This window comes from Pyrgilauda ruficollis, unplaced genomic scaffold (genome assembly GCF_017590135.1).
Source record: "Pyrgilauda ruficollis isolate IOZ18807 unplaced genomic scaffold, ASM1759013v1 scaffold27, whole genome shotgun sequence".
NCBI classification, from domain to species: Eukaryota; Metazoa; Chordata; class Aves; order Passeriformes; family Passeridae; genus Pyrgilauda; species Pyrgilauda ruficollis.
In genome coordinates this window covers 8,455,705-8,472,259 of record NW_024524044.1, presented here as the reverse complement: position 1 = coordinate 8,472,259, position 16,555 = coordinate 8,455,705, and the positions used below count along the sequence as shown (strand labels likewise).

The window sequence follows — 16,555 nt, the reverse complement described above, 5'->3', positions numbered from 1 at the left end:
AATATGCATGAAGCAAAAGAAAAAAAAAAAAAAAAAAAAAAAAGAAGACGTAGTTCATTGAGATGTCACAAAATAAAAGACACTGATTGTGCAAAGCTGAGTAGTCTGCATTGTCTAGATTTAGATCCTGCTAAATTCTGAAATACATATTTTATCCTTATCCATATTGAATTAAATTAATTTTAAAGCAGAAGATTGCAAAGTACAAGTGAATGTAAGGCAAGATGGTAGAAAAGTCGAGATCTTCCACAGGAACACCCTGAACAGACTCAGAAATCTGTTCAAACCTTATTTCAGTCCAAGCCCAGTGAAGTCCAGTGGGAAAGTTTATATGCAGTTTTTGAACAGATTATATGTTGTACATCCAGTGTTATACCTTTGGAGGAAAAGAAAGAAAATTACCTTTTTTTGATTCATCCTCCCTGCTTCTGGACGCTCTGCATATATCACCAATGAGAAAGACTGGATGAGCTCAAAACCAGTTCCAGTTACTGTAATATTTCTTCCTCCACTGCAAGGCACAATTAAAAAAGAAGTCAAGTCATTGGCAGACTACCACAGCTATAGGCTGCTTCATCCTGCACTGCTATTGCTTCCACTGAAAAACCCTATGTGTAACGCCTATATGACATCAGATACCCTAGAAAAAGAACTTCCGTTAAAGCTATTGATGACAAAAGCATTTAAAAGATCAATGTCAACTTAAAACTCTATTTAAAACAGCAGAATTGCAAAAAGTACAAATTGCTTTGCCAGGATTTTTGGCTGTACATTGATGCCAATCTTTGTGTGCTTTACTTCTCCAATGTTACTGTTAAAATCACTCTGCCTACGATACACACATAGAGACAAAGCTAGGAGCATATTTTCCACAGGTCTGTAGGGACCTGGCTTCTCTATTCCCTTTTATTTGCAGCACATTGTTTAAAAAATAATACATTCACATAAGAAGTAGAAGAATGAATGCAAGTTGCCAGTGGGAATTAAAGTCATTGAAGTGACATGGATTTAGAGTGCTAGTAAACCTCAAAGCAATCCATAAAAATAGGCTTTAGTTTACATAGAAGAAAAAAAAAAAGTAATTTGAATTCCATGGGGTAAATCACTATTGATCTACCAAAGAAAATTTCCAGGCCCCAAAGTCACCCAACCAAAAATGAAAAGGAAACATTAAAAACAAATCTTGTTTTACACAAGTGATTACTCAGTATTCAAGAAGATAGGTGCTAATATCTCCAAGAGAAGTCACAGCCAAATTTATTTTTAATGTTCTGTTAGGTCATGATGCTACACTTTTTACATTGACCTTTGAAAAGCAATAAAAATTTGGAAATAAACAGAATTCTTTCAAACATCAATTGCAGTTAAGACCACAAGCCCTACCTACCTAAATTTGTGCATTGATAGAGTATAGGAATTTATTCCAAACAATTTTATATTTAATATTTTTATTACCTATTACACATATTTTAAGCCAGTTGTGAAGTAAGTTATGACAAACATTTCATTACCTGCTGAAGCTGTTTACTGGCAGGAATTTGGTGACAGTAGGATTCTCACTGTATGTGAACAGCTGTGGTACAGTAATTCTTGTGCCCCCATAGTTCATTGTGACTAGAACAGGTTCAACCTTGTTGTTACGTCCTGTAATGCAGATGATCTCGTCTCCAAATTCAGTACTAGATTGAAGAATAAAAAGAAGAGGAAACATCTTCTGTTACTAACGTGATGGAGTTTTTATTCTCTTACTGTATACTCCATAACAAGAATACCAGAGCTCTATTTTTTTCTGGGTACAGTAGTTATGAGAGGAGATAACATTTCCATCAGTTCACATAAGCTTTTAAACAAAAGAGATATAGGATGTAAAAACGAACAGTGTACAAACAGAGGAACAATGCAATGTCAGCACACTTATTGTCCTTCCTTTTTTTTGAGAAAAGACAAGGGCAACAAATAATAAAAGGAAAAAAAAGGGAGAAGAACAAACCATGGGAGACTAGAAAATTAATATTTTATACAGAACCACTGAGGACATACTGAGTGAAAGCATGGGTGGGTTTGAAGCAGCCAGTCTAGCAGAGAAAGGCAAAAGTGGAGAAATCTTTGGACATCTAAATTCTCCCACTTAAGGTGTTTATATAGCTGCTCCTTCCACTGAAGCCTCTAAGTGAGTTTCTGTCTGAATGTTACATGCAGAACTCCATTGCATGGGAGGAGTCACAAAGATATAGACAAAGGAGTTGTTTAATTTATAAAGGGCAGAAAAGGTTGGTGCTTTTTTAGGACACAGCTCTGTATTGTTAGTTACTCAGGCTACGTACACATTGCAAGGCTGGCTACCGACTGTAACTTGAACATCTTTCTTGGAACCAGTGGCCAGATTTATACCAGAGATGGTAAGTCTGGTTCCACCTGCTTGTGGACCACTTTCAGGTCTTATTTGAGAAGGATGAGGTTCCTGCAAAGAGAAGATGGTCAAACTAAGTGAGAAAATTGAAATAAAACTTATACCAGTATTATTTCGTTTAATAGGTAATATAAGTTTAATATTAGTACCCAAAAAAGAATAAAAGTAGGGCAATGACAGACAAATCTTCTAAAATAAAACAAAATCTTTTACCATTCATGTTGAACTAAGTAACAGATAATGTGAATGCGCTTTTTTTCTTTATTGTATTTTATGAGGTTTTATACAAGTTTCAATTCCCTATCACAAAATGTAGAGTTAGCAGACATTAAGTTTGTGAGAGCTTCCTGTTGGATTTCCTGATTTCATACTTATTTTAAGATTTGTCTCTTCTTTATGGCTGAGTCTACCTTCATCTTTCCTTACCCTTTCCTATATTCTGTGTCAGCTCCTGGAGACAAAGAACAAGGTTTTCATAACTTGCACTAAACAGAAAAAAATATAAAGATTCCCTTTATCTCATAAGGCTCTCAATAACTGTGGTAAAAACTGTTAACCTATCCTTAAGCAATAAACTTGCAAAGAAAGGAAATCAAAAAATGCTCAAATTGTCTTAATGTAGTGGGTTCCTTAAAACCAATTAAATCAAGCAGACACATTTCAAATTGTTATAAAATTTGTTTTATATTTAAATTTCTCAAGAAGTTCCCTCCTTTTGTTCTCAATTCAGTCTTTGTTTCAATGATTGTATTCTGGGAGCTTGAACGAATTCCATAAATTAACAGTGAGGGCTTTTCATGAGCAGTGTGATTTAATTACTTTGTCACTAAGTAGTTTCTGCTTCCAGTCGAGAAAAGCATCCTTATTCAGGACCACACTGAAGCTGCTGAATCAAGAGGATGATGGAAGCCAAGCAAGCCGCGTGATGTGGGCCTCCAGCCGGCTCCGGGTGACACTGCCTGCTGACCCCACGCCTCACCACGCCTGCAGATGGGTGACACTGCCTGCTGACCCCACGCCTCACCATGCCTGCAGACGTGCCACAGCCCTCGTGCCCCTGGGGACACAGCTGCTGTGCCTGCAGGCACCACTGTGCCCTGGGCTGGCAGCACCATGTCCTGGGCAGGCAGCACTGTGCCCTGGGGTGGCAGCACCATGCCCTGGGCAGGCAGCACCATGTGCTGGGCAGGCAGCACCATGCCCTGGGCAGGCAGCACTGTGCCCTGGGGTGGCAGTACCATGTCCTGGGCAGGCAGCACCATGTCCTGGGCAGGCAGCTGCCCTGGGCATTGCACACAGAGACAGGATGCCAGGTCTAAGTGCGTGGCTGGTGCATTGCTATGAGGGAACCTGATGCTGTGTTTGCTGAAGCATACTAGATCAAGACCTTAAGGCAGGCTGAGAATAGGTGATGCCTTTTCTGATGTACAGCTGTACTGCTTCACCACACTAAAACAGGCTTTTCTTAAATGAGTCAAAAAAAGTAATAAGCTTATTTCCCAGACTCATGTATATTTGTAAATGACAGCTGTTCTCCTCCTCTTGCATAATCGTGCAAAAATGGTTGACTGATAATAAAGTCCAGGCTTGGGGCTATTTCACATGAAGGACATGCAAATAAAGAAAGAGGAATGAAGTTTGAAAACATCCCTTGCTGATGAGGGTTTCCTTGATCACTATCACACAGCACTGAGCTTCCACTTGAAGGAGGAAAAGCCCTTCTCAGAGAGCAACACGTCCTCCTCTTCCCAGTCAAGCAGCAAAACCCCTTCTCTCCCATTGTTTTGCTCAGGCACAGACCATCTCTGTGACAGCTTACAGCTACAAAGCCAAGGGCCCACCAATTGCAGGGAGGAAGGGATTGATATACTGCATTTCGGTTCAAAGCTCGGTGAGTCATCAACAGGTTTGTAACAAGCAGCAGGAATCCATAAAAATGCATCCAGCTGACTTCATGGTTACTTTGCAAATTTGTTTTATTGAAGCTCAGACATTATAGAAGCATGGAGAACTCTTACGTGCTCTGCTTTTTTTATACTTTCATGTCTAAGCAACTTCCCTCTGAAGGAATGCATCATGGTTCAGCACACTTCACAAATCCACAATGACAACCGTAATTTGCTCTCGAGTCATTGAGCTTTAGGAATATGCTTTAACTAATTGGGTGTCAATTGCTTTTCTTCCCCGAGAGAAATCTGTTTGTAAACCCTTCACTCCTCAAGAGTGAGCATATGACTGCTCTCATGCACTACCCTTTGATTTAGCTTTAATTTAATACATCACTCAGGTTACAAGATTTTATATAGGGAAGTCACTCAAAGTAATTTTAAAGCATTTTAAAAGCTCATTTAGGTCTATATAACCCTGTCTGTTCATCTTCATGTTTGGATTTAATTGCTTACTGATTTAAGCAAGATTGAAACAAGACACATCAGGGTAAATAAAAAGTTTTAGGGGGTCAGTTTTAAAAATCACATTTCAAGTTTAAATTAGAATAAGTCTAGATATGCACTTTATAGGAAAAACTCATTTGTGCTTCTTTACAACAGAATTTTGTTGCTAAAAAGATTACAATTAGAACTGTATATGAAATACACAGTTAATAAATACACAGGCCATAAAAATGGGTTAAATACTTTAAGCATAACCTTACCACATGGACAGAAAACCCTACCTTTTAATAAGTTCAAATTAAACCCTAATTGCTATAAATTGTTAACCAGGCTGGACTTCTACATTTTCCACAGGAATTATCTGCTGCATAGCATGCTTAGGATAGATTTCAGATTAAAGTTTTCCTCAAGAACCACTAAAGAAGCAGTATAGGCAAATTCTTTCTCTATGAACCTTTGAAAAAATCTGTTTAAAGTTTGTAGCCTTTTCCCTAAATACTACCTCCACTGAAAGGTTAGGCTCCAAGGACAGGCTTAAAAAGAAGATGAACAAGAAACTACTAAAAGCAAGCTTTAAACATAGACTAAGGAAACAAAGAAAGAAAAAAAGGTTTCTGAATCATCACACACACTATTCTCTGTAACCTCAGCATAATGAATGAAAGGAAGCTTGCTAGGAACTTCAGTGGACAGCCATACTCCTTTCTCTTAGCAAAAGTGGGAGTTACAGCTCTGTTGGGTTATCTGACAGGTCCCCTTGGCAGGATTCAGCTCTCTCTGTTGCCAACAATCAGTAAATGCAGAGTGTGCCACAAACTTGAAGTCAAACCACTCAGCATCATTGTCTTTGAGGCATCTGTTAGTGGTTCTCTGCATTTGTTTCCCTAGGAATAGGGATGTAGAGGTAACCAGCTACCAAAGTTATCTCTGAAAAACACAGCTCTAAGGGGGAAGTGAAAGAAGTATTTGTTCTGTTTTCCACAGAAACAGTTCGGTTTTTTTTTTAAATTTTTTCTTAGAAAGGCATCAACTCTACCTCTTGGAATCTAAAACTCAGCTACACCAGACAGGAGAACTCAACACCCACCCCTCATGCATCCATTGTGCAGACACACGTCAGTTCCACTTCAAGCTGAATGGAAAACTGGGGCCAAGAACCACTCTGGGAACTAACACACAGAGCAGCCAAAGAGGAGGTGGAATGGTTTTGGGTAACCCTTATTTTGTCTTAATTGCTGATCATGCAGCTGTCCCTCAAAGGACTATTTTAAAAGCGCTTAATTCAAAATATTCATATTTAACACATTTAAAGTAATTCCGCAAATACCAGGAGCTCTCAAGGGAACAAATAATGTGGACACTTCATAAAGATGATCTAATAAGGAGAAGCTGAACGATGCTTTGTGTGCAGAGAAATTCTTCAGCATGACTGCTAACACTTCGTTACTGTAAGCTTGGAAGGAATATTATTTGATTAATTTTAACTTGTTATTTTCTGTTTCATATTTCCCCTCTTTCCCTTCCTCTTAAGGACCTGCCAGAAAAAATAAGCAGCTGAAATAAATTATCAAGAATTTTAACAATTTTAATAATCATTTTATTGCAAAACCAATGTGCTATGAATAAGTTTTATTGCTCCTCTAAAATATTCACGGATGGCTGAAAGAACAAAGCTCCATCGGCCCACCTGGCAGTCTTCTTAAGAGTACCAATAAAGAAAAAAGTAGGGTCATGCAAATGCTCAACCAGAAAGCATTTTTCAAAAATGCAATTAGATAGATAGGATCAAGAGGACAATGATACTTTACTGAAAGCCAAGTTAATTTGAAAAAGTGCCATCAGTGGTGATAGAAGACTTCAACAAGAGCTGTGTTACCTAAGGAGAAGGCAGCCCCTTCCCATGGTACTCAGTAGTCACAGACACATAGGGACCCTTGGAAGGTGCCAGGTCTAGTCTGATCTTACAGAGTCTTATCTTACACAGCCTGGCAAAGCTGCACCTGACCCACAGCTCTATGTTGCTTACCAAAGTCCTACATGAGATTCCTTCTCCTTGCAGGGGAAGACAAGGGGCAGACAGTAAATCTGTCTGTGCAAACCTTCTTTGAGGGATAATAAAAATGCTGCTTTTTCCAAGAGCCCTTTAAACTGAACTCAACCTGAACACTCAGCTGTTACAAATGGGACTGATAAGCCTGCAACCTCAAGTGCTGCAGTATCAGTGATGCTATTTTTTTCCAAATCCCCTCAAGGATTTCTTCTCTCCTTCCTTCTGCCCTTTTGTCATTTCAGTCTCTGAATCAGAAGTGCACCTGCTGTCATGAGAAATACCTCGCTTTTTCAGCCCTCTGCACCTTGAGATCTTTGTTGGCTCCCTCAGAAGACACCCGGGGGAACTCACACTTGCTATAGCATCACTGCAACACCACACTGCAGTGCTCACTGCAATTATGATGTTAAACAGAACATTTGATAATGTGTCCTGTATGGAATTTGTAGTAGTCCTGTAATAATTCTTCTGGAAAACATCAGCCCTTGTGAGGACTTGGCAATACTTCATTTCTCATGGACACAGTAAAATTTAAACAACCATGCAAATGATGATTTAACCCTTGTTTTATAATTTCTTTAAGTGTAGAAAAAAAATCAAACATATTTCAGTTTTTCTCTTATTTTGCTTGAAATGGAGGAATGTTTTTTCAGGTCTATACTTTTTTGTCACCAGGAAAATACTGTTCATGTCTTCCAGGTAGTTCAATGTTTGAGCATAAATATTTTCTGCAATAACAGGCTACCTCGTTATGAGGGCTTTTTGATAGTCTAGTTTGAAAAAGCCTGTTCCAATGTCTGTCAGCTGTTCAGTGGCCTGGTTTTTGAAGAGTCTGGTAAGCCATCTCCCAGCAGAGGGACTTTGTGCCACCAGGACTCCCCACTGCCTTTCATTCTCACGATCATGCCCTGTGTTTGTGGAAAGTGCATTTGCAGTTTTGATAAAACCTGTGCAAATCCACAGCTATGCTGTTCAGAATAAAATTCAATACAATTGTTCAGTTGGGACTGATCTTCAATCACCAGGTGTAACTTGCTCCTTACTGCATGATTTATCCTGAAAAAATTATTTGATCTAAACAGGATTTCTTTCTTGTAGGTCCAGCCAGAATGTAGCCTCTTTGCAATGGGAAATTTGAGCACTTTACACATAAATCTTCCTTAAATCATACCTAGATGTAATAATGTTGAGTTAAAGATCTCAAAGTCCACCTGCAACCCAACTTTTCCATTTGAATCAGACTGCTGGGTAAGTATTCCTGAACTGATAAGTAGTTTTCCCAATGCTTTGATAACTGCAAGGCTATTATTCTTATTGGAAGGATAATAATGCTATAAATAGGTTATCTCTTGTGCTTTTACACCTGTGGTTAGTACCCATCCAGTTGCTATGGTTTACCTGAAAGCAGTGGTTATCTGCTCCTAGCAGTGAGACAACACTTGTACATTGCTTTCGGTACCTAACGTTCAAATAATGAGAGCATGTTTAGTAGCAAATTCATTTATTCTCTTTGTAATACCAATGCAAATGTGGCATTTACATTCCTGTGTGCCACTGTCTTATCCTTGCTTCATCAGCACAGAAGTACTGGAAAAAAACCCAAAGAAAAATATTGACAAAAAAGCTCCAGCTGGCCCAAGTATATAAGTGACTTCATGTTCAGGCCATTTTCCAGTGTCCTGTATTTTTCATCACAGCCAGAAATCTCTTCTTTGCTTGCTTTGTTTTTATCTTCTGCTCCTTACTTAAAAATCTCTTCACAGAAATGCTGTGTATTTTTTATTGTAGTTTCATGCTTTCTGTATGCTAGAGGGTAAATTATCTCCATGTCTGTTCCACTTATAATCACATTTAGACATGAACTTGCTTATTAGCAGTGTACATGGCTGCTGCTCTTACACAGCTACTGTAGATGCTCTGAGCATTCACATTTAGCTCTTACATTTTTTATCCTGTTTATTAATCTACAATGAACTTTAGAATCTTTAATATTTTATGAGTAGCAATTAGTCTTTTTGCAGAGTTAGGGAGGCGATATCTTATTTCTTCAATTTTTTTTTTTACTTCTCTTTTAGTTAAAAAAAAATTTTCATACATTTATAGTCTGAAAATTCTCTGAGAGAGCTACTAGCATTTCATGTCTCTGTGGTCTGCTGGTGTCAAATAAAAGCCCATCTTTTACCTGGCTAGCAGTGGGTTTATTACTTTTTTTTTTTCCTGTTTTTTCACAATTTCCTTTGCAAGCAAAGATATAGAGGCATAAAAGAGAACCCCCAGCCTCTTTTTCACTCGCCCATTTTGCATCTGGGATTGGATTTTCCAGACTGATTCACGCTCTTTTTCACTTGTTTTGTTTGCTCTGCAGCTTTCCTGGTTTGCACTGTCATGTCCAGCCAACTCACTTCTGGTTCCTTAAAAACTATCCAAGAACAAGAGTGCACACCCATGGAGCATCACCAAAGTTCTTCACATCTTCTTTATCTGTTTCTCTGCTTTTCCATTTGTCTGTCATCAAGCACAACCTCATCTATACAAAGTTTCCTTTCCCAGAAGAATTCCTGGACATGACTCTGTAAATAAGGGATACTGTCTACCATGGTATCCATCTGTGGTAAGCAGTTTCTAGCGCATGAACTACACCACGGAGATAAAACTGGTTGCCCTTTATCCTTCATTAATATAGAAAAACAAAGAGAGAAACAACAAATCACCAAGGAGGCTACTGGTGGATCACAAGAGGGGCCAGAAATTGAAGAACAGTTGGACAGCAACAGAGGAGAGGAACCTAACAGAGATGCACAGAAACCTTGGCATGAAGTCTGTGCTTCAGAGAGGGATGCTGGAAAAAACACAACTGTGCCAGAACACAAGCAGAGAGACAACTGGGAAGGGAAAAGAGGATGGTGTCAGAGTATGGCCCCGTGATGCTGAGAGATGCCAGCTGCAGCACAAGGGGAAGCCAGCAACAGATGGAGGTGTTCAAACGGACATGATGGGCAGCAAATGGCAAAGCCACCTAAGCTCCCTTCTGTTGGCTCCTGCAGCCACTGACCTCCACTGGGGGGTTTGCCTTTGATGCAAGTGCACTTCTTCACCAGTAGGAATATGCTTCCACACAAGCAGAGAACAGGGATGCTGTTTCCAAGACCTGATGACAGTGCACACAGATTTCCACAAATGTACAGGCCATGTTGTTGCTTTGCCTTTATCACAGCCATCTTTCCTTCACAAGTAACTCTTCCCTTTCCTCATGCTAGTTCCAGCTGCAGTAAGTTCTGGCTCTTGAATAAGTAATTTTTTACCAAAATTATGTGCCTCACACTGAAACCCAAATTATTCTGCCAACTCTTGCATATTATGCACACAAAAATAAAAGGCATAGCCCCTGAAGTGCTGTAGACACCAGTCAGCTTCTTGGAGGTCAAAATGTCATTTCATGGACTATAAAGGTAACCACAGGAGCTAAATTAAACCTCTGAGTGGGGAACTCAAGCCATTAGGATCTGTTCTTTCCCCCTCAACTTCCCCCCTTTCTCAGACTCAAGGGAGCCTGTTTCTTGTTTCTTCAGACAAGCCACCCACTCACAGGATATTCAACCAAAGAATTTCCACTGTGCATTCTTGGCAGTCTGGTGCTCACCGCAGTGGCTGACCTGACCCTCTAGCTCGCCTCGTCACAGCATCCATAACACAAGTCAGTTCCTGGGTTTCTGCAACAGCAGAGAGATGAGGAGCTGAGTCCTGCCTTTCTGGGGCTCCTTTGTCCAAATCTTACACCATGTAAGCTGATCAAAGGCTTCCAGGCACTCCAGGTGCCCAGACAGAGCATTTGCCTGGCAATGTGCATTGTGTGTTGGCTGCTGTGGATGGGACACTTAAGCAAAGGGCTGGTATGTTAAACAACTTATTCTTTGGACTGAAAGCAGCATCTTTTTATCATGAGGCAGACACCACATGATTTTCTGAAAAGACCACAGAGCTCTTCTGACAGGTTTGATGGAGAAATGGAAGCACGCATGACTGGAAAGTCTGTACTATCATACATCCAGTGTTTACTGGCAGCTCTTGAGCAGAATCATGAGTACTGGATGGTGGGACATGTATTTAAATGTATGGCTCAGAGGACAGAGAGTTAAGACTAATAATAGCCACATGAATAAGGGCCAACTTCACTAAAATTCTCAGCTATCCAGGAGTTCTCCTGTCTCCCATGCAGACTGACACACAAACAAGATGTACTGCAAGACTTAAGAATAAAATAAGAACCTCTGGAAGCAATTGCAGACTTCTGTGGATGTGTGGTTTATCAGCATCATTCATAATGGCGACAAGCATGTAATTTTTCCCACAAAAACCCCACCCAAAGGCCCCAGCTACAATGTAAAATGAATGTATTGAGGCAACGACTCAGGGTGAAAAATGAAGGAGTGAGCTGAAACCCTTCAGGAAAGCCTTGAGGCACTGATCTGGTGAGAGCTTCCAGTGTAATTGCTTCAAACATCAAGAAGAAAAGCAGAGGATGGATGCAGGTAAGAGGAAACTGCCAAGTCTGGGGGTAGATTAAGGTGGAAGAGTGCACCTTGTTAAATGTAACTGTGCTATTCATTTCCCATTCAAACTTCCAGTATGGTGAATAGTGATGTTCATATTTGTTTTCAGGTCAGGCTCTAATTTATCCTCCCTTCTCCCTCTTTTTGGTTATTCATCTCATTTAGGTAAACAAACCCCCTGGTTTACAAGAAGTCATTTTTTCCAAGCCAGTTCCTAAACTACCTTCAGCACCTCAGAAATGTATTACACTTTTGCAAAGTTCTACCTCTAATTTCACCATCGTACATTTATTTGAGCTTTAAGAAAAGTCATTCTAACCTGCACAGCCTAAACCTCACAAAATTGTTCCAACAAATGCTGGAGATGCCAGAACCAGCCACAAGCTCTTGTCCTGGTGCCTTGAGTCTAAAGAAGAGGTGTTCTGAGAAAAGAATCAGCACTTGTATGGGATCAGCAAATCTGGGCCATACACATTGGAAAAGCTTAACTCCTTCCTTTGAGACTGCTTCTCACTGCCATAGTAACAAGCAAATCAGATAAAGTTAACAACAAATGAAAAAGCAGGACTGGCCTTTAGCCATGTTACTGCTCCACCTGCTCAGAGACCAGCCAAGCTGTCAGTGCTCCAGATGTACTGCATAGCTGGATATTAAAATTTAGCAGAAGTTCATTTCTATTTCACTAAACAGGAGAATGGTTATTGCCTGAGCCTGCTTATAGTGAAACAATAGAAATGTCTGCAGAGGATGACTGGGTTATCAGAATTTAATTTCATTGGGACTGTACTTGAACTGAACTCAGGCTGGATAGAGAAATTGTGATGGGTAGGGAGACATAAAGCTTTCTTCTCCTGTTGTGCAGCAAATATAGGTATTTACTGTACAGCACAGACACTTGTGGACCAGGGCATTTTTGTTCAGAAATAATTTTGAATTGGAACTATGGCTTCCCTTCTAACTGCATTTTTTACCCATTTCATGAAGGTCTTGCACATTTGTCAGTTCTGAAATGCTCTGTGCTGGCAGACAGGAAAGAAGCATGAGTCTGAGCCCCAAGTTGTTCTGACTATTGATTCTCATCAATCCACCTTTAAAAATAAATCACACTGTTCAGAATGGGTATCAACAAGAGCCAAACATAGTACTACTGATAGAACCACGGAATGGTTCGGAATGGAAGGGACCTTCAATGCTCACCTAGTCCCACACCCCTGCCATGGACAGGGACACCTTTCCCCAGATCAGGTTGCTTGAAGTCCCATCCAGCCAGGCTCGAACAGTTCCAATAATAGGGCAGATACAGCTTTTCTGGGCAACTTCTTTTAGTGACTCACCATTCTCATCATATAAAAAATTATTTCTTATACCCAATCTACTTGCTAAGTGCTTTTGGTGGTAGATATTAATCACATGTACAAGGCTGAGACAGTGGGGTATATGGTGATACCTCTGGTATACACAGGCACATCAGGATGAGCATCTCCAGTGTCTCCTTGTGCACTTCTGCCCTGCCATGCCACACACTGCATTTACAACAGTCACTGTTAAAGATGAAACTATTCTGCTTCATGTGGTCAGAGTAAAAACAGTAGTAGTGACCAGCAGCAGGGTATCCATCCCATGTGCCAAAGAAACAGGGAAATACATAACAGAAAATTTATTTTAGGAGGGCTCTTGGAAAGAAAATTATTTTCTTTGCTTTGTATATACTGAGTAGAAGAGGTTTTACACAAGGCATAGATTTTGCACGTCTGCTCAAAGAAGCCTGAAAAAAGCACTGAAACAAGACTGCAGCTTTTAAGCCAACATTAGCTGGTGCAACTGTCTGCTCTGATTGTCTGTTCTCATGCTAAAACATTCACGTCACACTTGTAGAGGTGCACATCAGTGCACCTCTGACTTCAATGCAAACTTCAGTGCAAACTGACTTCAATCCTACAGTCCAAAGCTGGCTTAATTTTCTTGTGGAATTAAGAGAAATGAAACTAGAAACCACCGGTTTTAAGGTGTGAATTGTATTATTTGTCAGTGTTTTCCATATTGCAAATATGGTCCACATGGAAAGAGTCTTGCAGTAAATAAAAATGCTCTTTATCAGCAGTTGGCTTAGGCATCTGATTTTCAGTTATCTCAATGCAGGCAGAGACTGACACACAGAGAGTCTTGGACTTGCAGGAAAACATCCACCTAGTTGGTGCTCGTCACAGCTACTTCTCCCAGCACCTCATTGATAGGCAATTAAGAATCTTTCCCTGAAGTGGCCAAAAGCAGTGGCTCCTTATGTCCCTCTCAGATGGGCTGAGCAGGGAATCACACCAAAGCAAGTCCAAATACAGGCTTCAAAACGTACATGGTTCAGGTTTCAACCCACTCCATAGTAACTTCACATGTTTTCCATGAAAATCATGGGAAGATCTTTATACACAGAAGGACAGGAGAACTGGTGCAGAACACACCCAACAGATTCATGTCAAAGTCTCATGTAGGTCTCACTGTCATAGTCTCTGTCCTAGAGACCACAAATGTACACATGGGAGATTATCATATCCTACATTTTCACAAAGGAACACACAACATATTCAAGCAAAAAGGGTAGTGGTTTTTTGCAGCAGTATCACCAGAGAGAAGGTATTTACTTGGAAATTAGAGAACTCCACTTCTAGCCTGTTTTGTGAAAACAAGAATATCCTCTTCTCAGTTAAATGTCATTCTTGACTTATTCCACTGCTGACTCCTTTCCTTACTTTTCACAAGACATCAAGAATTAATGAGACAGAAGTTTAAATAAGGGAGAAGATAAAAGCCTAGCGCACAAGTTATGTTTTATAGTTTTATAGATGTAATTTTAAGTATCAGAATGGAGACTGATATTATTTAAACCTCTCAACTATCACATGATCTTATAAAATTTGAAGACCTAATAGACACAGATAAAGCTACTTGCTGCTAAAACCACAGGCTAGACCAGCTATAAGCTAGGGCCATGTTTAGAGCAAAGCAATTAACACAGAAATGAAATTCTCTTTCATAGTCACACTGAAAACAAAGCACATAAGTAATATGGACACATATCACACTGTCTGTGGCTCTGCATGCCATAGTTTTGAATGAAATAAATTATTAAAGAAATTAATGTACCTTCATTACTTATTCTTCAGCTGCTCTGAACCCATACTTCTAATTAAGAAAATTGCCTAGACTAAATATCGTGATTAAAATAGTGCATCATGTACCTAGAGAATACCTAATTTTTTGCAGTGCTGACTTTTTTTATTTAATAGTGATACTTCAGAGATATTATGTCACTAGTGAATAAGTTTATTCCAGTCGGTTTTTTACAACATCTTTTTAACTTGTATGGCAAACAACATTATCCTATTTTGAGACTCTTAATCTAATGATCAGAATTGATTTTTGGTACACCTTTTGTATATAGAAATGCTGGAATTAAGCGTTTTCTAATATTTTTCAATGACAGTGCTATTGATGAAACGGTAAGACAAACACAAACAATTCTGTGCTTAAACTTATGTCATACACAAAGTATAAAACAGGTCTCTGAAAAAAAATGCACTTACCTGGTATGTAAACAACACTTCACTTGGTGATTTACCTAATTTTCCATTGATGTTAACTTCAATTTGACCTTGTTGTAGTTCATTCATTGGTCCAACTTGACACACAATCCTAAAAAGAAAGAATGTAATCTTATCTGTTAGAAGTAACAGCTGCAATACCAGTGCAGTGTATGCGAGCTACCACACACACTGACAGCAAGAGCACCAACTTTTCTTTATCCTCTACTGTGTAATCCAGTGCTGCCTCAGATTCCCAGCAAAACCACCCAAGAACAGTTTGCTTCTATCTAAGGGCTGGTAAAACCGAAACCTGAGCACTGTACACAGCCTCTTTAGCAGCCTGTTAGTAGAAATGCCTTCTCAGAAGACTCAAATTCAGCCCCATAAGTCAGCTGAACCTCTGCAACATGACACAAGATTTACTGTGGGCTTTGTGATGTTAAAAAAACTCAAACCCACAAAAGAGCCCCTACCTCCTTGAGGCAAACATCAGACCATCAGCTATCTTATAATTTTGTGTGTTTTAACTGCTTATCTTCCTACCTTTCAGCTTCAAACCTTTTCACACATATGCTCAAAATCCCTTCAGAATTACTGCTCTTTGAAAATAAATTCACGCATAACACATGCAAAATCAGAGGTCAAGGAGCGCTGGCCAAGACAATGCTGCCTTAGAACAAACACTGCTACTGAATGATAGCTAGGATGTTTAAATTGATATTTCAAACAGGTAAACCACAGATAGCATGAATGGCAATAAGGATTCGACACACTTGAAAACTGGGAAAATGATTAAAGGAGAACTGATAATACACTTGGATAAGGAGGTACATAGTGCTCATAGCCTGCTCAGTCAGTTTCATACAGGCCACACCCTGAGGTTCACTGCTCATTTCTGTGACTCTCCCTCCAGGATTATTGCTGTTCTTCCTTAAACAGTGCATGATTTCATAAAAAAACCCAAAGTAGCAAAAAAACCCCCTCAACTACTCCAAATTACTGGGTATAATGTACTCAAATCAGGACTTATAATAAAAGGATTGTCAAGTCCCTCTGCAGATCACTCCAGACTTTTTTTCCCGGGTACTGGCAAATGGACAAAATTCTTGGAATTCCTGCATGTCCTGGCATGTGTATGGCTGCCTGAGCCTGTTCCTCATCATCTCTACTGTATTCTTGGAAGTTGTATCTTCATGTCAGGCAGAAACAGGAAATGGTGCCTTTGGAGGAATTTTTACCATATGTCAAGCTAGGAAAAGCAGTCAGGGGCCGGGGCCGGGGGCTGTGGGGGAAACATCGTAGCAGGGATTTTAATTGGAAAAGCTCCCTCCCCTTCCCAGCGCTGGCATTGCCTCCCTTCCCCCACATTACTAACGGAAAACTACAAAGAATGACTTCTCCAAGGCCAACAATTAAATCACAGCAGAGCCAGAAAGCACCCTTAAGTGTTTTAAATCTTGCTGTGCATGGGAGCCACTGTCTCCTAAAAAGACTAGCTTTTAACTGCAGAAGGACAGGGGAGCAAAACAAGGCACTTTTAATTATTTTTTTAAATTTAATTTTATAAAAAGAAG

The 16,555-nt window shown here is 39.8% G+C and overlaps 1 protein-coding gene across 1 annotated transcript in view; it reads right to left on the bottom strand.

Moving 5' to 3' along the window:
- PLXNB2 (plexin B2) overlaps positions 1-16,555 on the bottom strand; it is a 241,864-nt gene that overhangs the window by 30,875 nt on the left and 194,434 nt on the right. Inside the window, exons 17-20 of the mRNA XM_041471550.1 lie at positions 14,982-15,090; positions 2,325-2,461; positions 1,512-1,679; positions 403-511 (exon numbers count right to left, since the gene is read on the bottom strand). Coding sequence (XP_041327484.1) covers positions 403-511; positions 1,512-1,679; positions 2,325-2,461; positions 14,982-15,090 — 523 coding nt within the window. The remainder of the gene's footprint in view (positions 1-402; positions 512-1,511; positions 1,680-2,324; positions 2,462-14,981; positions 15,091-16,555) is intronic.